We start from the raw sequence: 23,428 nt of genomic DNA, 5'->3' as shown, positions 1-23,428 counted from the left end.
AAATTAAACAGAATTGATTGTTTCTACATCTGCATCTACATGGATACTCTGCAAATCACATTTAAGTGCCTGGCAGAGGGTTCATCGAACCACCTTCACAATTCTCTATTATTCCAATCTCGTATAGCGCGCGGAAAGAATGAACACCTGTACCTTTCCGTACGAGCTCTGATTTCCCTTATTTTATCGTGGTGATCATTCCGCCCTATGTAGGTCGGTGTCAACAAAATATTTTCGCATTCGGACAAGAAAGTTGGTGATTGGAGTTTAGTGAGAAGATTCTGTCGCAACGAAAAACACCTTTCTTTCAATGATTTCCAGCCCAAATCCTGTATCATTTCTGTGACATTCTCTCCCATATTTCGCGACAATACAAAACGTGCTGCCTTTCTTTGAACTATTTCGATGTATTCCGTCAGTCCTACCTGGTAAGGATCCCACACCGCACAGCAGTATTCTAAAAGAGGAAGGACAAGTGTAGTGTAAGCAGTCTCATTAGTAGGTCTGTTACATTTTCTAAGAGTCCTGCCAATAAAACGCAGCCTTTGGTCAGCCTTCCCCACAACATTTTCTATGTGTTCTTTCCAATTTAAGTTGTTCATAATTGTAATACCTAAGTATTTAATTGAATTTACGGCTTTCAGATTAGACTGATTTATTGTGTAACCGAAGTTTAACAAGTTCCTTTTAGTATTCATGTGGATGACTTCACACTTTTCGTTATTTAGGGGCAACTGCCACTTTTTGCACCATTTAGATATTTTTTCTGAATCATTTTGCAGTTTGTTTTGATCTTCTGATGACTTTATTAGTTGATAAATGACAGTGTCATCTGCAAACAACCGAAGACGGCTGCTCAGATTGTCTCCCAAATCGTTCATATAGATAAGGAACAGCAAAGGGCCCATAACACTAGCTTGGAGAACACCTGAAATCACTTCTGTTTTACTCAATGACTTTCCGTCAATTACTACGAACTGTGACCCCTCTGACAGGAAATCGCAAAACCAGTCGCATAACTGAGACGATATTCCATAAGCATGCAATTTTACTATGAGCTGCTTGTGTGGTACAGTGTCAAAAGCCTTCCGGAAATCCAGGAATATGGAATCGATCTGAAATCCTTTGTCAATAGCACTCAGCACTTCATGTGAATAAAGAGCTAGTTGTGTTTCACAGGAACGATGTTTTCAAAACCCATGTTGACTGTGTGTCAATAGACCATTTTCTTCGAGGTAATTCATAATGTTTGAACACAATATATGTTCTAAAATCCTGCTGCATATCAACGTAAATGATATGGGCTTGTAATTTAGTGGATCACTCCTACTACCTTTCTTGAATATTGGTCTTCCCAGTCTTTGGGTAGGGATCTTTCGTCGAGCGAATGGTTGTATATGATTGTTAAGTATGGAGCTAATGCATCAGCATACTCTGAAAGGAACCTAATTGATATACAGTCTGGACCAGAAGACTTGCTTTTATTAACTGATTTGAGTTGCTTCACTACTCCCAGGATATTTACTTCTATGTTACTCATGTTGGCAGCTGTTCTCGATTCAAATTCTGGAATATTTACTTCGTCTTCTTTTGTGAAGGCATTTCGGAAGGCTGTGTTCAGTAAATCTGCTTTGGCAGCACTGTCTTCGATTCTGCCCATACTAACTCACAAGAAGTATCTACTTCAATTTCGCGACAAGTTTCGATAGGGACTGATCCTACAGCACTGAACAGCTCTATGAATGTTGAACTCTATGTATACCTATAGATACTTACAACAGTTTTGATGTTATGCAAGAAGCCCATAGCTAATGCTTTCAATTTCATTAAGAAATTGTATGGTAACACACTTACCTGCCAACATCACACTTCCGAACACTATAGAACAACTCACACAATACTAAAACTGTGGCACATAAATCAAAATGCATAGTTTCATAGAACACATGTACAAGAATAAAACAGCACTAAATATGGCATTTTAACTTTGTAATTTAGTACCTTCCTAAAAATATTATCAAAACACTGTGAATCCTGTTTCTCTTTGTAAAAGCACAGTAACAATTACAGTGGCAGCAAGAAATTAACACTTGGGATAAAAACAGCTTTTGCAAGGAAAAGAGAAGGCCTAATCAAGACTTAAAATGCATAAGGCCTACAAGCAATATTTCAATTTTCCCTCTGCAATAAAAAAACAGCAAAACCAATGTAGCTACTATGTACAACAATACAAAATTTCAAAAACACTGCAAAGGCAGTGCATGGTATCATCAGGCAAGAAATAAACTCATTAAAGCAAATGATATACCATAGTTTAAATAGCTGTTCATAATAGATGTAAGATGGACAATTGTTTGATTTTTAGCTCGAAATCTTTGACCAATACATTCATCCTAAAACATAAAATAGAATACAGGAACAAAAACTGAACCATCACAAGCACACCTATTAAGACTTAAAGCAAGCATTCCATACTCCTCCAGCAGGTATCAGCTTTGCCAAATCAAGAGATGAAGATATCACGAAAATCGAAAAGCAGCAACTCTTCTAACTACGACCATATTCCAATCAAAGTACCAAAAATCTTGTGCTGACCTGGGTGAGCACCTCTTACACATGTTACCTCTGTGACCACTAAAGAACCTATATCTGATTGACAAAAGAAAATTCCTGGCTGTTGGCATTGATGTTGCCAGCTGTCAAGCATGAGGTGTGAAAGACTGCCATCAGTGCTACCTGAAAGCCACAGTCACCTACAAAAAGTGGCAACACTGAGGAACATAATCAAAATTGTGTTACACGACTGAACACGTAGTGCCCACACCATGCTCCCTTTAACAATCAGAGATCTTTGTTCATTAGGTGGACTGTACATGTATTTCCTGGAAAACTGAAGGATGCCATAATAATACACATTTATAACAGTGTAGATAAAAGTGAAAGACTCAACTCCCTCCTTCCCATGTTACAACTGAATACCAATCCATCTGCAGAGAATCTTCCAGCAGCTCAGTTTCACTCCTGAATAGAGAAAGCAACATACAAGCCATCAACAGTTCTGAGTTGACTAAAAAATGATTACAATGTAAGATTTGCATTGATTTGTGTATGTCTGCTTTGGATTAACCAAAGCCTTCAGTGACAACTGACAACCAATGCACAATTAAAAGCAATTGTCACCATCAAGACTGTACTAATAGAAAGTATAGACAAAACCCAGCATGGACAATTGATGACTGAATGAGAACAGTATCAGCAAGTCATGTTTATTGCTGAGAATACTAATCTCTGTTTAAAAATAATTTGTAAAAAAAATGGGCATTGTAAACAGTGATAGACTCTCTCAAATACTTGACTTTGAAAAGTTGGCAAGTTTTCATTGTTACTGTTGGTAAATGTGAAATCAAGATTTTTAGACGTCATTTCCAACTTCTACTCCTCTTATCAGATGTTTCAGCCCTTCTGGAAGAGAAAGAATTGCACCTCATATTTACTTTTGTGGTAATGAGTACAAAGTGCTTTACCAAATGCCCACCTGTATTTGTGTACGGGGGTGAGAGCCTAGATTTACATGCAGTTACTTTGGTTGGAAAGTATTTTTTGTTGTTTTATTTATTTTTTATTGCTGTGTGTGTGTGTTTGTTTTTAAGTTCATAGTTTTTTGTATATTTAAATCGGTGATGATGTAAGTTTTCACGTATTTTGGGGTTTTTCTTGTTCCTGTTTGGCAAATGCACTGTACTGTGGTTGGTAAGTATTACAGATCTTACCATCATCGAATAGGTTACATTTTTTACATTACTTATGCAAATGAGTTTTGGTTTATTGTATTGTCAACATTATTTTAGATAGATAGGGTAAGTGAAGGTCTGGATAATGTATTTGATGATTTGATTATGTTAGTGTTTGGTGCAATGGGCCTAGGTATAGCTGGCAGATACATCATATGAAATTTGCGGTACCGGGTTTTAGAGTTGTGTGTGCGGGTCCCTTATATCAAGGGCTTTTTTTGAGCTATATACATCAACTGGAATTTATGATACCAACGGCTTCCATTTTTGCAATTTTTGGTTGTATTAACTTACATGGTGCAAATTTCATGTGCTTGATTTTTGGATTAATATTTGTTTTGAAATGGTGTCGTTACTTTTTGTCTTCCATTTAGTTGTCCCCGTCCAAAAGCCTCTACTTCCCACAGCTGTCCCATTAGTTTAATTTGATTGCTGGAGTTAAATATTTCGCATCCACCATCTTGAAGATGTCACAGATCAAAGAAGATGGGTGAAACTGCAAGTTCCAGTTTTCCTTATGAACATTAGGAATGTACATGATAAACATAAATGAACAGAAGCTTTGCAGCAAACCTAATGTGAAGCACGAATATGTTATTCATATTCATTCAACTGTTCCAAGTACTTACTGAAGCGAAGCATTAGTGGTTGATCTGCTAGAGGAATCATTCTGGCCCCTGCAAGGAGCACTTTAGGAAAACTAAGTCTAAATCAGGAGGGATAGATGGCAATAGAGCCCCAAAAATGAGTAAAATGGAAAGAGGTACGGAGTAGGGAGGTAGAGGAAATGTACAGCACGACAGCGAAATTACTAAAACTCTGGTAAGGGTGACACTGCACTGAAGATTTCTTGGCACTACACAACAAAACAGACCCAGGTTTATGATTACTAATCACATATGTCCATATAATAGTTGTGTAGTCACAGTACTAAATTTATACATAATCCCCACAACTCCGCATATTTCTTTTAATTAAGAGATAGTATTGGTGTGTTTCCATGTCAAGTGGTTTAAATATCCACACTCCACCATTTCAGATTTGGCTCAAGTACGGTGTGCACGTCTGCTAAACAATAAACGTGGTTTATCTACACACATACTCCGCAAGCCACTGTACAATGTGTGGCAGAAGGAATCCTGTTACAGTCTCAAATAGAAAGAGGGAAAAATGACTGTCTATATGCCCCTGGAAGAACTTTTAATTTCTCATATCTTAGCTCTGAAGTCCTTACACGAAATGTATGTTGGTGGTAGCAGAATCGTTCTGCAGTCAGCTTCAAATGCCAGTTCTCAACATTTTCTCATAGCATTCCTCAAAAACAATATTGTCTCCCCTCCAGGTATACCTATTAGAGTTCCTGAAGCATCTCTGTAACAGAGGCAGCCAGCCTTTGAAATGCCTTGATGTCTTCCTTTAAACCGACCTGGTATGGATCCCAACCATTTGAGCAGTATACAAACATGGGTCGCATTAGCATCGTTTATGCAGACCCATACTTTCACAAAATCCCCACAATAAATCAAAGTAAACGATCTGCCTTCCCTATCACAATCCTTACATGCTTGTTCCGTTTCATATCACTTTGCAATGTTATGCCCAAATATTAAATATGATTGCGTCAAGCAGGACACAACTAATGCTGTTGTTGCCGCTGCAATTTCTTCAGATGCTGGTGTGTTACTGCTTTCACCGACCATTTACCAAGTTCATCAATGAAACTGTCAAAGGCAACAGTTTTATTAATTAGTTTATTTTCCTAGCATGCCTCATACGTAATTTCTGCAGATTTATCTGCTACATTTTCCAGGCCACGTGTCTGTAAAGACAGTCTTCCCTTTCCTGAGCAGTCACCACATTCTTGAAACAAACAAGTCTCTCACTTTACGCCACAGACTACTAACGACTTGACATGCCCAACCAAGGTGTCATATGTAATGTGCTCCAATAAGTTCTTCAAAGTTACACACACAAAGAGACATTTTTAGGTGTGTGTGGAACAACCCACTTAGGTCGTAGCGCATAAAATTTAGATCTTCCAATATGTGAAGTTGTATGGTTGCTCTTATAAACTGCAAAAGTATCTTTAATACTGCGAGTCATGTACCTCTTCACTTTAACATCATTTTGACCTTCATCTATTACATTTATCGTGTCTTTTTTATTGGCACTCTGGTGACAACAGTCACTTTTATCTTCCAGATAAATGACTGCACTACTTGAACTTGAGTTGCTTCTACAGGATGACCATACTAGGGATCTGGTCTTCCAAAGACTTCTTTTACAGACCTCGCATTTCTTGATTTGTCTACCATGTACTTTGATACTGATGGAATGTGGTTCAAAATGGTTTTCTTTGAAAATGTCTCTGGAATAATAGTTAAAACTTGCACCTTTTCACTGTAGGATGCACAATATTCAACAGCTGAATTGATATTTGTGAAAAATTCCTGGCAAGTGGTGCAAGGGTGCTTTGGTTCATTTTCTTCTGAAGATGAAATTTCTACTTTGAAGAGTGTGGTCAGTTTTACTTTCTTGATGGACAGAGCTTATGACTCAACTTCACTGACCACAGTTTCTTAACAGAACTAACACCTACCTCTGCAGTTGACTGATTCAGGGTATTTAATTCTTCCTCCATTGATGCAAAATCTGCACCATGGGAGGCTTCACCTTGTTGAGATACTATATTTGTTGTTATTCTGTCAAAACATTTAGAACACAAAAAGTCGTCACTGGAAACATCTTCACTTTGAAACAGTCTTCAAATGGGGACATTTATTCCCAACCTAAACAAAGTCTGTTTTTTTGTTTGTCTTATATATCACTCTTTATGGATATGCAAATAGTCAGCACACTTCCCTCTCCTGTGGCCCCAGTCAGAAGACATTTCAAACAGCCATTTTCACAAAACACACTGCAACTGTGTCAACTGGCAAATTCCTCACAAAAACACAGAACTCACTGGATGGTCTCAGCTTTCTTAGAAGCCTCTTCATATTAGCACTGAACAACTACAATACAGAAATCTGCAATGAGCAACAGTGACAAAGAAAGTGACAAGAAACTACAACAAAGTGGGGTCTAGTGTAGCAGGGGATACAACCCGTCGGCTTTGGACAATGACGTCACAAGTCGCCAGATAGCAGTTTACCATTTTCGCTTTTGCTGTTATGTTTCAGTTTCGTTTTTTTACTGATTGCTTAATAAAGTGGATCTGTTTATTCTATCTCGTGAGATTTTTTTTTTAAAAAAAAAGTCAAAAAACACTTATCAGCCACTGAAGGGAGCTACAACACTAAGAAGAATCGCTTCTCGATTGGCGACTTGTGACGTCAATGTTCAAAGCCGACGGGTTGTAACCCCTGCTGCACTAGTCCCACAAAGTGTAACAAAAATCTGCAACAAAGACAATAGAAATAAACATTGTAAGAAAGAAATTAGTAATAAACAACTTCAGTGAAGGCATACATTACCGTGGGGGGGGGGGGGGGGGGGGGGGGAAGATTTTTTTTTTGTAAAATAAAACCTGTCAAACTTAAAGGTGGAATAAAACCTGTCAAACTTAAAGGTGGAAGCTCTCCATTACAGAGAATATAGTACTACATGGTACCAATTAACAGAAAAAAATTAACATTTCTAGATTGGCATTTTTGGAAAAAAAAACTGTAAATTATACAAAAATTCAAAAGGCGACAGTAAAAGAACTTTGACAAATATGTCCAAATGGAGGATACCATAATCATAAAGCAATTGCCTTTCAAAAAACTCTAACAAAATATCTAGAACTGTTACAGAGACACTGCATTTTAAAATTTTGGGAAAATTTGCATCTTCAAAATGGTGTTCACAGTGTCATCTTTGGAGGCCTGTATCTAGGGGCAGGAATTCTTTTGGAGAAAACAAAAATATATGTACTTCTTTCTTACTTCTGAATTTTAACATATGCTAAATTGAATAACATCCGAGACTATGAAGGTAACCCCCCTACCTGCAGTTATTCGGATTATGCCAATAATAATTTACAACATTCCTCTACATCACCAAAATCCACTAGTATCACTTCCCTTGACCTATATAGCTCGGCCTCAACTATCGATACCACAAAAATAGCCCCTACCAATACAAAAATTGCAACTGGTCATTTCCTTTGACCTTTATAGGTCAACTACAGTTACTGATACAAAAAGATCAACACCTGCAACTACGAAAAATAAAACCAAAATGACAACACCTCTAAAACCAAAAAATTAAACATCCTTACAGATATTAAAACACTATCAACACACCATAAATACAAAAAATATTACAACTTGAGAAAAAAATAAATAATAAAAAAAAATTACTCACCACCAACAAATTCTGGCACTGCATACTAGGTTGGCTACCCCCCCCACACACAAAAAGACCCTCTCAAACCACTCACACAACAAAAATAAAAAAACACAGCACTGTTATACTCATCATCATTTCCATACCTAACAACAGAAGCCACACAGTAACTTAAACGTCTTACTGCACCACACTCAGCAAACCAATAACACCTAATGAAAACACCACGCACGTAAACAAAAAAATTAATTGAGAATGCACTGAAAAAATATCCAATCCTCACATCCTGAACTACAAACACCACCAACGACTTCACACACCCTACATCAAAGCTCAAATGAACCCAATGCAACACATTACCCTCCGCACACACCACCAGATGGCACCAGCAAACACATGATGATATCTATAAACACATCCAACTTGTAAACTCCACGTCATAATGACATCACACACCACGACACCTTACGTGACTGATCAATTCAGACGGGTGGAATCTGATGCTTCTGTTGACCTATATGTTTCTATCGCACTTCCCTGGGGCACTCCTAATGATACCCCTGTCTCTGATGAACACTCACCGTCAAGGACAGCATAACGTAGTGGGTTCCATTATTTAAGAAGTCATCGAGCACTCACATACCTGGGAACCTGTTCAATATGCTCACACCTTAGCTGACATCCTGCAATGGGGCACGTGTCAAATGCTTTCTAGAAATACAGAATCTGTTCATTGCACTTCATCCATAGTTTGCAGTAAATCATGTAGAAAAGGGCAAGCTGAGTTTCCCATGAGCGATGCTTTCTAAAACCATGCCGATTTATGAACGTGAGTTTCTCAGTGTTAAGAAAATTTATCATATTCTACCTGAGAACACATTCAAGGATTCTGCGGCAAACTGATGTTAGGGATATTGGCCTGTAATGTTACGGGTCTTTTTTACCCTTTATGTACAGAAGTCACCTGCACTTTTTTCCAGTCACTTAGGACTTTGCATGGGGCGAGAAACTTATGATAAATGCAAGGTAAGTAAGGGGCCCTTGCGTACACTCTGTAAAACTGAATTGGGATCCCATCTGTACCTGGCAATTTATTTGGTTTGAACTCTTCCAGTTGATTCTCTATACTAGGGATGCTTATTTACATATTTGTATCTCCCAAATTTTAATACTTTCTGAGTGAGGGTCCTTATGTGAAAGACATGCAAATGTCAGTGACATTTTATTTCAAAAACTGTTGCCATGTTCAAGGTGCTGTGCAAGATTTTCACTGGGAAAACAGACAAGCTACAGTGCATTCCATTGTTTTCTTAAAGCTGTATTTAATACTGTATTTAAAACTCCAATTGTTACAAAAACATGAAAAGATTTTCCAGAGACCCCAAAAATTTCTGACTATTCAAAGTCTCAGAAATAATTTTCCATTTTTTTTCTTTTTTTGTAAAAAATGAGCAAATGCAATTTGAAAGTTTGTTTAAATAATGACAGCCCAAGACACAATGCATGTCTACTTCATGTCTTTTGGACAAAACTTGTACGTTTACTAAAACAAAAAGCAACAACTCTGCAAAAAATCATACACTTCGGTACGGTGTCTGCAGCCCAGTTTAAAAATTTCAACAATTTCACCTGTGCCACCACCTCAAAGACTTTGGTGTAAATGCATAGTGGAACTTTCTTGCACCAAGTCATGGAAAATTAGAATGTGTTAGACCTAGAATAGCAACTGTTAAAGAATTTACTGCACAAGGTAGTCCACAACAGAGGGCAGTGGGGAACCAAATCCGCTTATCTTTGGATTTACATATAGCCTGTTAGCAAATCATCAATGAAATTGTAGAGAAGGCGCAAACTGAATCAGCCATGGCATCTCCGGAAGAAAGGTTTTCTTTGGTTTCAAGACTTGCTGCAAGAAAAGAAAGTCACCAGTTAAAGTGGACAGATTCTCAGGGAACTTCAAGTCATTTGTTGCCAAACTATCAAAACCAACCTGATGATGAGCTAGAGCTTACAGTTTTGACACCACACCAGGCTAGTAAATTGCCTGCTGGCGGGTTGGCAATGTTTGTGAAATCTCTATAGAGGAAAACTGTGCACTTAACATTTCATGCATTTCTGCAATCCTCAGACCGTTTCACTGGCTAATTTGAAAAGAAACAGACTGGATCCTGACTAGCACACATCTACCGGTATCATCTACAACATAGATTAGCAGATGCAGTTCTCTAGAGCTAATCATTACTGAAATTTATGAAAAATTAACACCTATGGAGCACTAATGTAGTTGTGTCATGAATGGCAGGTTGGGAGTGAAAAATATAATCTAACCAAACAAAAGGTTGCGGGGTGGAAGACTCTGCTATATTCTGCAAAGGTTTGGGAACCTTTATTAAGCAATCCACCAGCAGGACTGGGGACCTACAAAACATTCCTCACACAACTGGACTTGCTAGGCTGTCGGCATGTCCCCATAGAAATGCAGACACCAGTTTTATTTTCTTTTTTATTTACTGGTAATTGCAAAATCCATCCCAGACCATAAAAACTTTTAATTGGGCCTACATTGTGACATTTTTAAAATACTGCTTTTTCTGACACTCCAAACTGTATGTTTGCATGAGAAACTTTGCTGGATAAATGTATATTTTCTAGGAAAAAATCATTTGGGGAAATTTTGGGCTTTGTAGAGAAAAAGATGTTCTTTCAATTAGCAATTAACAGAAGTGTGGATCTGGTGAGGCTTTTGAGATGCATGGGTTCAAAAATCACTTATTTTGGCAGAAAATTTGTTTCCGAGTAACTTCACTCCTTGGAAGCGATAAATTTTAAAATCTTCCACTGGACGATGTCGGGTACAGAATTCAGCCGTCATAAAAATTTTTCCACAATCGACAAAAGCAACCGATGGAATGCTCGTGCAAGGATGCACATCAAAACTATAGAACAGAAATGTGTACGCAGTTTTCTTCACATGGAGCATGTAGATCAACAAATTACTCCTGCTGAAATGTTTATAGGTACGCTGTGTATACAGTCATTGCTTCGTAGATCTCAATTTCTGGCATATTTAGGCGTCATCCACGCACCATAAATGAAATTTGAAAATACAGCCTAGAGACTGTTGAATCTTGTATTACTATTTTACATTAGGCTATGGGAAATGCCCGTCGGTGTAAACAGACTTGACATATTCCGCAAAATAACAGTTACCTGAGTAAAAGGATCCATTATTGTTTACCAACACGTTAAAGATCTGGGTGACTATATCCTCTACAAAACCAAACAACGTTTCTTAGCTACACATCACACGTCGTTAAATTCTAAACACATAAACCAAGCCCTTACACTGCTCTCCCATTTCGAACTCAAATCAGTAACCGCCGCTGGCTTATCATTGGCCAACGTATGAAACGTAAGGGAACTTTCAGTAGTGACCTTAGTTTCAAATAAGTATTTTGAGTGTAAAAATTTAACTCAATTTGTCATCCACCGAAAAACCTTCAAAGAACCTAATTGTACATTGGAAATTTATCCCATTTAGGAAATGAAAAGAATTATCGTTAAAGGAGACGTCTGGTTATTTTATTTAGGTAATGTGAATTTCCGATGTTGGCACATCGCATGTATTACCATAACAACAGTTACCATGGAGGCAAATTCAAAACCTATTACGAAGTAAACAAACTCAGTGCGTCGACGAGTCCAGAAGATACGATTTATGGATACTGCCAGTCGTTTACAGTAACAAATGGCCGAAAGTATAAATTATATCATTCACCCTGGTGAAATAGAAACCTATGTTAGCTACCTAGAACCGACTAATATTGAAGAACTCGGTTCAAGAAGGTAAATTTCTGCTATCGTCTAACAGCACAATTTCATTTCCTCTAAGAAAGTATTAAAAAGTTTTCGATTTACAGATGGTTCGAAATCCACGAGAGAATCCAAAAATTACATCAACAAAGTGTTTTAGAAGCCGGTGAGATGCGCGAAGAAACGGTGAAAGATACGTTGATATCCTACGGTAAAGTAAGTAAAGCATTCCCCACTCAATCTATAGGCGCACGTAAGATTTTCTCAGAAACATTACAAGTAAAGTTATATTATGGTGTTCAATATTTCCGTATGAATAAAATAATACATTTAAATGTTGCTGGAATAAACACACACATTGTACTCAAAAAATGAACTTCTCATGTGTCAGTCATGGAGAATGTAATATTGGTTTGCCGAAAGAGTAGCTGTCTGTTTGTCTGTTATACCTGTAATGTTTATGGAAAAGTAAAACTTAATGTTCTGAAATATGCTAGAAGACTATAATGGGAATCTCTCATTACAGCACTTAAGATTTGTCCTCATCCCATTCTCATAAGAATGCACACTGTAATTGTTCTAATTTGTCTACGAGGCCCAGAAAGGATTGATACAAAGTATATTCCTAGATTACAGAATGATTGCTGATTATTTTTAAACATTTGCTAGTTCTGGTTTTACAGCAGTTCGGTGACACTCACCTGTGAGTCTGAAACACGTGGTGCCCATTTAGTGTTGCCCTTTCTTTGTATGCATTCAGCACAGTATAGATTAGATTAAATTCAGTTTTTGTTTCATAATTCCAAAAATGACATTATTCTCATGGGTGTGGAACATGTCAGAAAGAATAACATAAAACACTTGAATACAGTACATACTACACTGATCATTTGTCAGGAGACTGTCAAAATAGGTGAATACATTACAGTAAATTGGAACTACTAACATTTATAGAATTAATACACTGTCAAAACGAAACATTGTTATGCACTTTTAATAAATTTAACTTACACAAAATACATAATCTTGACTGTTGTGGCCAAGTGTTGTCAAAACTGAAATCTGACAGTCGTTTTTACTTAACCTGGCCTAACAGTCCCTGTTAAGATATTCATCTATAGAGTAGGAGGAGTTGCCTATCAAAAAGTCTTTCAAACTCTGTTTAAATCATGCTTTATCTGAAACCAATATTTTATTGGTTGCTGAAAGTTTAATGAAAATGTGTGTTTCTGAATATTGGACCCCTTTTTGTACCAAGATAAGTGACTTTAGGTCTGTATGTAGATTGTTCTTATTCCTAGTTCTGAAACTATGAACTGAGTTATTGGCTGGAACCAGAGATATATTACTTGTAACAAATTTCATTAAGGAATAAATATATTGAGAAGTAGTGGTTAGAATACAAAGTTCCTTGAACAGATTTCTACATTATGTTCTTGAATTTGCACTACAAATGAGTCTTTTACACACTTTTGCACGCTAAAAAATTTTACTCAGTTTGACAAGTTACCACAGAATATGATCCCGTATGACATAATAGAACGAAAGTAAGCAAAGTATGCAAGTTTTTTTTATATCTATATCTCCTACATCTGGCATCATTCTCATTGCAAATACAGACTTGTTTAGGCGTTTCAGCAGTTCTGTGGTATGCCTTTCCCAACTGAATGTATTATCGAGTTGTAATTCCAGAAATTTAACACTGTCAACCTTTTCGATCTTCACGTCTTCATATGCTATGCACATGCTTATCACTGAACTGAAGTCTGCCACCTACCTTACCTAAGAGTGAATGTATTCAATATTTAATTTTATGTTTCTACACGTTGTTATACCCAGATATTTAATGGGTTGTCTGATAGCATTTGGGACTCATTGATGATGTAGTTATAGGATAAAATGCATCTGCATTTTGTGAATTTACAACTTTTTGTTTCTGGGCATTTTAAAGCAAGTTGCCAATACTTGCTCCATTTTGAAATTTTATCAAGCTATCACTGGATATCTGTGCAGTTATTTTCAACTAAATCTCATCATAGAAAACTGCAGCATCTGCAAAAAAAGTCTGAGGTTATTGTTAATATTGTCTTCCAGGACATTAATATAAAACATGAGCAAAAGTCTCAACATACTTCTCTGAGGCATGCCTGAAGTTAGGCCTACTTCCACATCTGTTGACGACTCTCCATCCAAGATGTGTCGCTTCCTCCCTATTAACGAATTCTTTATCCAATCACAAACTTTGATACTTCACATAACCATATTTTTGTTAATAGCATTGGGTGGATTAGCACTATTTCTTGACTGCTTTCCAGAAGTGTTTCCACTTAATTGCAATCCACCAATTGTTTGATCCATTGTCTTCAGTAGGTGAGAAAAGTCAAGTTTTACATAACCTATGTTTTTGTAATCAATGATGGTTTTCACAGAGAAGGTCATTGTGTCCCTTGTTCCAGATACCTCATTATGTTTGAGCTCCACCAATTTTAATGATTTAAGCTTGTTTCTCAATGCTGCTGTTTTTAATATCTCTTGGATATATAAAATGATATTGACCCTTTGTTGTTACTGTTACTCTCTGGTGGTTGTGTGTTCATATATGTGCTGTGGTTGTAGTGTATGTACTGGCTTTCCATTTAATCAAATGTCCTTTTACAATTATTTCATGTTAATGCCAAAAATGCTCAACAAAACGGTTATGAGCCCAGGACCAGGTGTGAAAGCAATGTTTTATAAGGGTTAAAAATAAAAAGTGTGCATGGAAATCTGAAGTCGGTTTGTAAGTAAGTTACATGTGTGTCAATGATTTTTGTTTTTAACTTTTTGTTGAATTTATTTATTTATTTATTTAGCATCCAGTAGGTCACACATGTGATATAGGATTTGTCATTTGATTACACGTAACACATAACAACACATACACATAATAAATTGACAAACATATACAAACAGCAAACAAATTACATACACATAGTACATAAGTAGTGTACAAGAACATATTACCCAAAAAACAAAAGTACATGCTCACAATAAAAAATTTTAGATAATGAACTATGCCTTATACACAAAACTTGTTATGGATATACACAAAAACGTATTACGGATATTTAACAGATTTTTCCTAAGTATCATAATTACAAAGTTGAAAACATCATTTAATTAGTCCGAATTTTTAAAAAAATAAGTAGGCTACAGGCTTCAATTCACAGTCTGAGACAGGTATTCATTTAAACTGTAGAAGCATTTTTCCATCAAGTATTTTTTTACTTCATGCTTGAAATTATTTTTACCTTTCAATTCTTTAATTTGAGATGGAAGTGCATTTAAAAGCTTTATTCCTAAGTGGCTAACATGTTTCTGACTTCTAGTTTTTGCTACATAGGGAATGTGGAAGTCTTTACAATGCCTTGTATTGTGATCATGGTAGCTTGAGTTGGTTTGGAGATCGCAGTTATTTTTACTTATCATTTCCAGGCATTTAAAAATATATATTGATGGTATTGTTAGTATCTTTAGTTGTCTGAATAAGGGTCTACAGTGAGTTTGTGGTGGGCTGTGTGTCATGATACGAATAGCTCTTTTTTGCATAATAAAAATGTCATTTAGTCTTGACCTGGTTTTTCCCCAAAAACTTATGCCATAGCTTGCAACTGATTGGAAATAACTGAAATACACTGCTCTAATACATTCTTTGCTGCATACCTTGGATATTATTCTTAAGGCAAAACATGCTGAGCTAAGTTTCTGGGTGAGATACACACTGTGTTCATTCCAGTTTAAATCTTGGTCAATTCACATTCCCAGAAACTTTGTAGTGCACACTTTTTCTATTTGTTTGCTATCCAGCATAAGGCACATATTTTCCCCTTGACACTTGCTTCCATACTGTATAAAGTTTGTTTTCTTTGTATTTAATGTCAGCTTATTTGAATAAAACCATGACTGGATGTATGAGAGCGTTTTCTCTGCTGTAGTACACAATGATTCTTTTATATCACTAATTATGATACTCGTGTCATCTGCAAATAGTAGAATTTTGGCTGAGCTGTCTGGAGCCTGTATATCATAGATATAAATTAGAAATAACAATGGGCCCAGAATGCTGGCCTGTGGAACACCTATTTCAATTTGTTTTGGTTCAGATACGAGTTTAAAATTGTGAAGATTGTTGGATGACCTCAGCTCAACAACTTGTGACCTGTTTTGCAGATAAGATTCAAACCATTTTTTAACAGTACCCCTGATGCCTATTGCTTCAAGTTTCTCTAGTAATATTACATGGTTCACAGTATCAAATGCTTTGGATAAATCTAGATTAATTCCAACAACCTCTTTATTTGACTCCATATTTCTTACTATTTCTGTTGTGTAGTCCAATATGGCTGTTTCTGTACTGTGCCCTGCTCGAAAGCCATGTTGACTGTTATTTATTAGTTTATGTTTTTCTAGATATTATGTAACCCTGATTTTCATTAATTCCTCAAGTATTTTGGAGAAGGCTGGAAGGAGAGATATAGGTCGGTAATTTTCTATTTTATGTCTGTCACCATTTTTGTATAGAGGTATCACTTTGGAGATTTTAAGTTTGTCCGGAAATATCCCTTCACTAAGGGACAAGTTTGCTATGTGCACTATAGGTTTGACAACACATGGAGCAATTTTCTTAATTATTGATACAGGTACATCATCCAAGCCAGAGGACATTTTGGATTTCAAGCATTTAATGACTTTTAGAACTTCATGCTCATCTGTTGGCATTGCCATCATGCTGGTATTTACCATTGGAGTTGTCACTGTTGGTTGTTGCATAAATTTACTACTTAAAGTAAGGGGAATATTTACAAAATAATTGTTTACGTAGTTTGCCATGGCATCTTTTTCTATGGGAATATTTTCATTATTTTTAAGATTGATTTCCTGTTCTTTAGTTTGACCCCCAGTTTCTTTTTTTACCATTTTCCACATCATTCTGGACTTGTTACTAGCTTGCCTTATTAATCTATCATTACTTAATAATTTTGCTTTTGCTATTACTTTGCGGTAAGTCTTTCAACAAACTGCTGATCGTGACATGTTTTTAACTTTAAACTTAGTAATTTCATGGTTTCACTTGACTTTTTAATTCCGGGTGTAATCCAGGTCCCTTTGGATCCAGATGATCTATAACTCAAAAGCTTTTTTGGGAAACACATTTCAAAGTATGTCATAAAAGTGGAAGCAAATATATTGTAAGCATCATTTGTGTTTGTTTGTGCCAGGACCTCTAACCAAACTGCATTTTTTAAATTATTTTTGAACTGATTACAATTTTCAGTAGAGAAAAATCGTTTGTACTCCTTTTTATTTTCCTCCTCCTTGGGAGTTGCAGTGAGTTTACAGGTTAGTGCATTATGATCTGATAATCCTATATTCACATTTGTAACTGCAACTTCATGTGTGTCCACATTTGAGAAGATGTTATCTATTAGGCTTTCACTGGAATCTGTTATTCTAGTGGGAGCTGATATGTGGGGGAACATGTTGAAGCTTTTTAGTATGTCTAAAAACTTGTTTTTTACTGGACTCTGGACCAATAGATTAATATTAAAGTCACCACAAAGAATTATGGTAGAGTTCTCATTTGAGAAAATGTTGAGCATTTCTTCCAAATTCTTAAGAAAGACTTCAGTATCTCCAGATGGTGACCTGTATATTGCTCCAACAATTATTTTCTTCTTTAAACTATATAACTGAATGGCTACTGCCTCAAAATCCTTTTCTATGATTAATGGTTTAGCCTTGTGTCTTAACTTAAATTTAAGCTTGGGATTTAGATAAATGCATACACCACCACCTTTGGCATTTTGCCTACAGTACTGACTGGCAAGTTTATATTGGCTTAAGTTTATGCTGTTTAGTTCACTGTCCCTGCACCAATGTTCCATAACACATAAACAATCAATATGGTCACTATTTGCTGCTACCTCAAGTTCAAGGTACTTGTTTTTAAGACACTGAATGTTCAGACTCATAATTCTTAGCTGATTTGAACAATCCAACTGACCTGTGACTTTACACTCTGTTGATGCATTTTCTCTTACACTGTTACAAGATTTCATACCTTGTTGTAGATTCCTCTGCTTGCAAACATTTCCCTGTTTCCCTGTTATGTGCTGGTGTTCACTGTTTTGCCCCAGCAAAAATCCTGGCTTCTCAAGGGTGGCTGCCTTCTTCTGGTGTGATGACTGCTCCTATTTCCACTGCTGCTGCTGTGTGCTGTTGCAGTGAATGTCAGTGATTCTGGTTGCTTGGATATTGATGTTGGAACTACTGCTTCTGATGTTGCTGTGACTGCTAATGATTCTGGTTGGTTGGTTTTTGATGCTGTAACTATTGCTTCTGTTGCTAGTTCTGCTGCTGCTAATGTTGGTCCAGTAGTAGGTTCCTCTGTTGCTGCTGTTTTTTGGACGGTCCATTTGCGTGCTGCTGCTGTTTGTGCTGGTGTTTCTGCTATTGGAAATTTATACCATCCCAGTTCGGTGGCTGTCGCTTTGTAATTACATTTAATTGCTTCCCTTATTAAGGTTCCTCACCTGGCCTTCCTATTTCTGTTTAGGTGAAGCCCATGTTTCGTAAAACATTCTCTATCAAGTGTGTTTGCGTCAATTAATTTCACATTGCTGAATAGCCTACAACTACTTTTAAGTTTCGCATTAATTCTGTGAATTTCCTTATTCACACATGACCATTCAGGTAAATCATGCCTGTGGGGAAAGTTCACCAGGAAAATGTTTGTATTTGACAGTACTAGCAAAACACTCAAGAGCTCTTTATACATTTTCATAGCATTGTTTTCGTAAATGTCTTTAGCTCCAGCACAAATTACAACACTGATCATCTGTGCATGCAGAAACGGGTACTTTTTTCATTCAGACCTAAAAATGAATGGTATGGCATCATTTGGACTTACAGCAGTTGAAAAGTTGATTGGACACAAAAATTACGCAATGTGGAAATGTGCATATTTAGTCCATAGCAATGTGTGGGATGTTTCAGAAAACTCTCCTTTGGACCCAACGAAACTGGAAGATTCTTGGAAGAAAAGAGACATTCCCAGATTCTACTCTCCATTGACAAGACAAATTATTCTATACAAGGAGCACGAGTACAGAAGCAGGAGCTTGGATAGTCTTGGAAAAAGCATTTGAAACTGTGGACTATCGCGAAGAATGAACTTGCTTAGAACATTAATCAGTATCAAATTAGATAAATGCAGTTTGATAGATGACTACTGTGGCTGAACTGTAATGACTGTGTTTAACTTAAATGAAATGAAATTCCCAGTTAGTGAAGAGTAGATATGAACTTTGCTCTTGGCTAGATGACTTGATCTTTCGGGGCCTGTCAACCTGTGATTATGGTACTTGAAAACAGTGTCACACATCCCATCGGTTAATCTAATAAAGTAAAACTATTACTATATGTGAAATCTGAAGATGCAAAAGGAAATGAAAACCCAGCATTATATCTAAATAAACAGTCATACAAAACGCTTTATTAACTGCTACGAGTGCAACAGAATTTCTGTAGCAAGGTTGAGAAAGAAAATATAACTAGAAAACAGTCAGAACACAAGAAACCCTTTATAGCAGCAGAAAGGGAGATTTGGTATTTAGATTCTGGAGCTTTGACTCACATCACCTTAGATTAGTTAGGTTTAAGTAGTTCTATGTTCTAAGGGACTGATGACCTCAGAAGTTAAGTCCCATAGTGCTCAGAGCCATTTGAACCATTTTTAGAAGTGAGGTTTCTTTGTTACTATGAGAACCAATAAATTTCCATCGTGAGTGGGCTTCCATTATATCTGTTCTAGATAGTTTCCAGAGAAGACATTTAGTAAAGTATAACAATATGTATAGTCACTCACATAACTTAAAAAACTATAGGCTAATTATACCAACCGATTGTTCGGTGATTAAAGTCTCCTCCAGTGATGAAAGCATGATTGAGAAGTATTCATACTAGCAAACTCAGATTTTCTTTAAAGTTTTAGGTTTCATCTGGAATAGTGCTGGGGGGGAGTGGTGATTAGTAGAAAAGCCCATCCTTGATACTGAGTCTTGCCGAAACAATTTCTCATGCAGCTTCAATATTTATCTTGATGGATTTGAGTTCTTGTCTGTTACAACAAATACACCATCTCCATTTCCCATTAGCATACCATTACGAAATATACTGATGTGGGAAAAAAAATAGCAACACCACAAAATAATTAATGTAGAGTAATGACATTTTTGGAATCCATTTGTTTAGGATAACATATTTAAGTCATTAAAATAGCAAGATCACAGGCTAGTGTAAGTGTGACATACGCCATTGCAAATGTGAAACGCTGATACATTAATAAACGGTGTAACCACCAGAATGTGGAATGCAAGCATGCAAACATGCATGCATTGTGTTGTATGTGTGCCGGACGTCAGTTTGTGGGCTGGAGTTCCATGCCTGTTGCACTTGGCCAGTTAATACAGGGTCAGTTAATGCTGTTTGTGGATGCTGCTGGAGTCCTATATATGCTCAGTTGGAGACAGATCTGGTTATCAAGCAGGCCAAGGGAACATGTAGACACTCTGTAGAGCATGTTGGGTTACAACAGTGGTCTGTGGGTGAGCATTATTCTGTTGGAAAACACCCCCTGAAATTCAGTTCATGAATGGCAGCACAAGAGGTTGATCACCAAATTGACAAACAAATTTGCAGTCAGGGTGTGTGCGATAACCACGAGAGCACTGTCATATGAAATCACATCCCAGACTATAACTCCAGTTGTAGGTCCAGTGTGTCTAGCACGCAGATATATTAGTTGCAGGCTCTCAACTGGCCTCCATCTAGCCAACAAACGGCCATCACTGGCACAGAGGCAGAACCTGCTTGCATCAGAAAACACAACAGACCTCCACCCTGCCTTTCAATGAGCCCTCATTTGACATCACTAAAGCAGCAAATGCTGGTGGTTTGGGGTCAGTGGAATGCTACAGTTTGACTCGGAGTTGTCCTTGAAGTAACCGTTTTGTAACAGTTTGTTGTGTCACAGATGAAACTGCTGCTGCAGATACAGCATGATGTGCCTCAGGCATATGCCGAACACGATGCTCTTCCCTCTCAGTGGTGTCACATGGATGTCTGGAGCCCAGTCTTTTTGTGACCATAGATTCTCATGCCAGCAATCGTATGCAGTGGCTACCTTCCTGCCAAGTCTTTCTGCAATATTGCAGAAGGAACATCCAGTCTCTTGAAGACACATTACACAATCTCATTCAAACTCAGTGAGGTGTTGACAATGGTGTCTTTGTTGCCGTAAAGGCATTCTTGACTAACATCAACTCGCCATGCCCAATCTCAAAGGTAACTAATGCATAAGACCATTACTACATGGATTTAAAGCAAACCTGATGCATCCTTAAAGTGGTGTTTCTAGCAACACTCTTATGTGGCTGGCACAAAATTTCAATAGATGTTGATTTTAACCAAGAATGACCCTCTCTGAGTTTTGGGTTTTAGCCACACTGAAATCTTATCAAGAGCTGACCGAATATTTATGCAGCTTCTCTCAGATACTACTTCATTATAGGTAACTGCATCATCTCCAAAAAGCTGATTTTACTGTTAATATTGTCTGCAGGTCATTAATATACAACATGAAGAGCAAGGAACTCAACACACTTCCCTGTGACACAGTCAAAGTTACTTCTGCATCTGACGATCTCCATCCAAGATAACATGCTGTTTCCTCACTACCAAAAAGTACTCAAACCAGTCACAAATTTCACTTCATACCCCATGTGATCGTACTCTTGACAATAAGCATAGGTGAAGCACTGAGTCAAATGCTTTTCAGAAATCAAGAAACATTGCATCTACCGGGTTGCCTTAATCTAAAGCTTTCAGTTCGTCACATGAGAAAAGTGCGAGCTGGATTTCACATTATCAATATTTTTGAAATCCATGTCAGTTGACACTGAGGAGGTCATTCTGTTCAAGGTACCTCATTATGTTTGAGCTCAGAATATGTTCTAAGATTCTATAATGAATCAGTGTCAAGGATATTGACGGTAGTTTTTTTTTTATCACTATTCTTCTAGTAGACGGGTGTGATCTGTGCCTTTTTCCAAGGACTGAGCACAGTTTTTTGTTGGAGGGATCTATGATAGATTATAGTTAAATGAGGGGCTAACTCAGCCACAAATTCAGGATAGAATCTGACGGATTCCATCGGGGCCTAGAGCTTTGTTCAGTTTTAATGATTTCAGCTGTTTCTCAACACAATGTCAGTAATATTTATTTCATTCATCTTCTCAGTGCTATGACAATTTAATTGGGGCAGTGCTTCTGGGTTTTACTTTGTAAAGGAACATTTGAAAATGGAGTTAAGCATTTTAGCTTTTGCATTGCTACCCTCAGTTTCAGTTCCTGTCTCATTATCTAGGGACTGGACACTAACTTTGGTGCCACTAACAGCCTTTAAATACAACCAGAATTTCTTTGGATTTTTTGAAATGTCGTGACAATATTTTGCTATGGTAGTCATTGAAGGCATCACAGATTGCTCTCTTGACAGTCAAATGTGTTTCATTCAGCATCTCTCTATCTATAGCCCTACGCTTTGTTTACACCTATTATACAGTTATCTCTGTTTCTTTAGAAGTTTCTTTACAGTGACTGTATACCATGGAGGTATTATGTGAGTTCCACTTTTTCCAATAACCGAATTAAAGTATTGAGCCCAAAACTGCTAGTACTTTTGATGTCTGAAAAGTCATATAAAATTTGGAGAGACAGTTTGCTAAAAGTACAGATTTTGACTGGCTTTGAGCAATTGTTACAAATTTTCCATGTGTCAAACACTAAAATGATCCAATTATTTTGTGTGTTGCTTAGAACCTGTATGCCAGATTTCCATATCAAATTGATAAATTATTAAAATACTGATTACATTCTTTGATATAAATTTTACTCATACAATGTCTGCTACAAACCATCAGAACATTCTGGATTTAATAGAATTAGTGCAGTGAGTGAATATAATGACTTGTGATTAATGGACACCATAATAAGTAAGTGGTGACATATAACTAGAACATGAAAGCCAGCTTATGAACTTGCTTATTTATTCAGACCCCACAAGGAGCATACAGTGTACTCATTTCACGCAGCACTCGCAAAACTTTTGTGATTGTGTGATGTAAAAATCTCCTTTCGTGTGACTTGTGTTTATTGATGGAGGTAGAAAAATTCTTGGCTACTTAATGAGAGAAAAATAATTTAATAATTTCAGAAACCAGACACGCCCACAACTTGAGGATGACTCTTAATGGTATCTTTAGTTGCAGCACACAAAATGAATTGGCGTTAGGTGAGAGAGGTATGAACAGGTTATTTCCTGATGCCATTTTTATGATTATGGTTAGTTTTATGAGCTAGAAAAAAAAGATACCTTTCTCACTTTAGATCAG

At 36.9% G+C, this 23,428-nt stretch overlaps 2 protein-coding genes across 6 annotated transcripts in view; one reads left to right on the top strand and one right to left on the bottom strand.

Annotated features, from left to right (window-relative positions):
- The window catches only part of LOC126416342 (anillin-like), a 140,344-nt gene extending 128,852 nt beyond the window's left edge, over positions 1–11,492 (bottom strand). For all 5 annotated transcript variants that reach the window (XM_050084015.1, XM_050084016.1, XM_050084017.1 and 2 more), the window contains exon 1: positions 11,334–11,492. In XM_050084015.1, the coding sequence (XP_049939972.1) occupies positions 11,334–11,351 (18 nt within the window). In that variant the 5' untranslated portion in view covers positions 11,352–11,492. The remainder of the gene's footprint in view (positions 1–11,333) is intronic.
- A 306-nt stretch (positions 11,493–11,798) lies between these two features.
- The window catches only part of LOC126416358 (zinc finger MYND domain-containing protein 10), an 88,800-nt gene continuing 77,170 nt past the window's right edge, over positions 11,799–23,428 (top strand). The window contains exons 1-2 of the mRNA XM_050084039.1: positions 11,799–11,969; positions 12,044–12,152. Coding sequence (XP_049939996.1) covers positions 11,872–11,969; positions 12,044–12,152 — 207 coding nt within the window. The 5' untranslated portion in view covers positions 11,799–11,871. The remainder of the gene's footprint in view (positions 11,970–12,043; positions 12,153–23,428) is intronic.

Source organism: Schistocerca serialis, chromosome 8 (genome assembly GCF_023864345.2).
Source record: "Schistocerca serialis cubense isolate TAMUIC-IGC-003099 chromosome 8, iqSchSeri2.2, whole genome shotgun sequence".
NCBI lineage: Eukaryota > Metazoa > Arthropoda > Insecta > Orthoptera > Acrididae > Schistocerca > Schistocerca serialis.
Note: the sequence above shows the minus strand (reverse complement) of the source record. Positions and strands in the feature narration are given on the sequence as shown.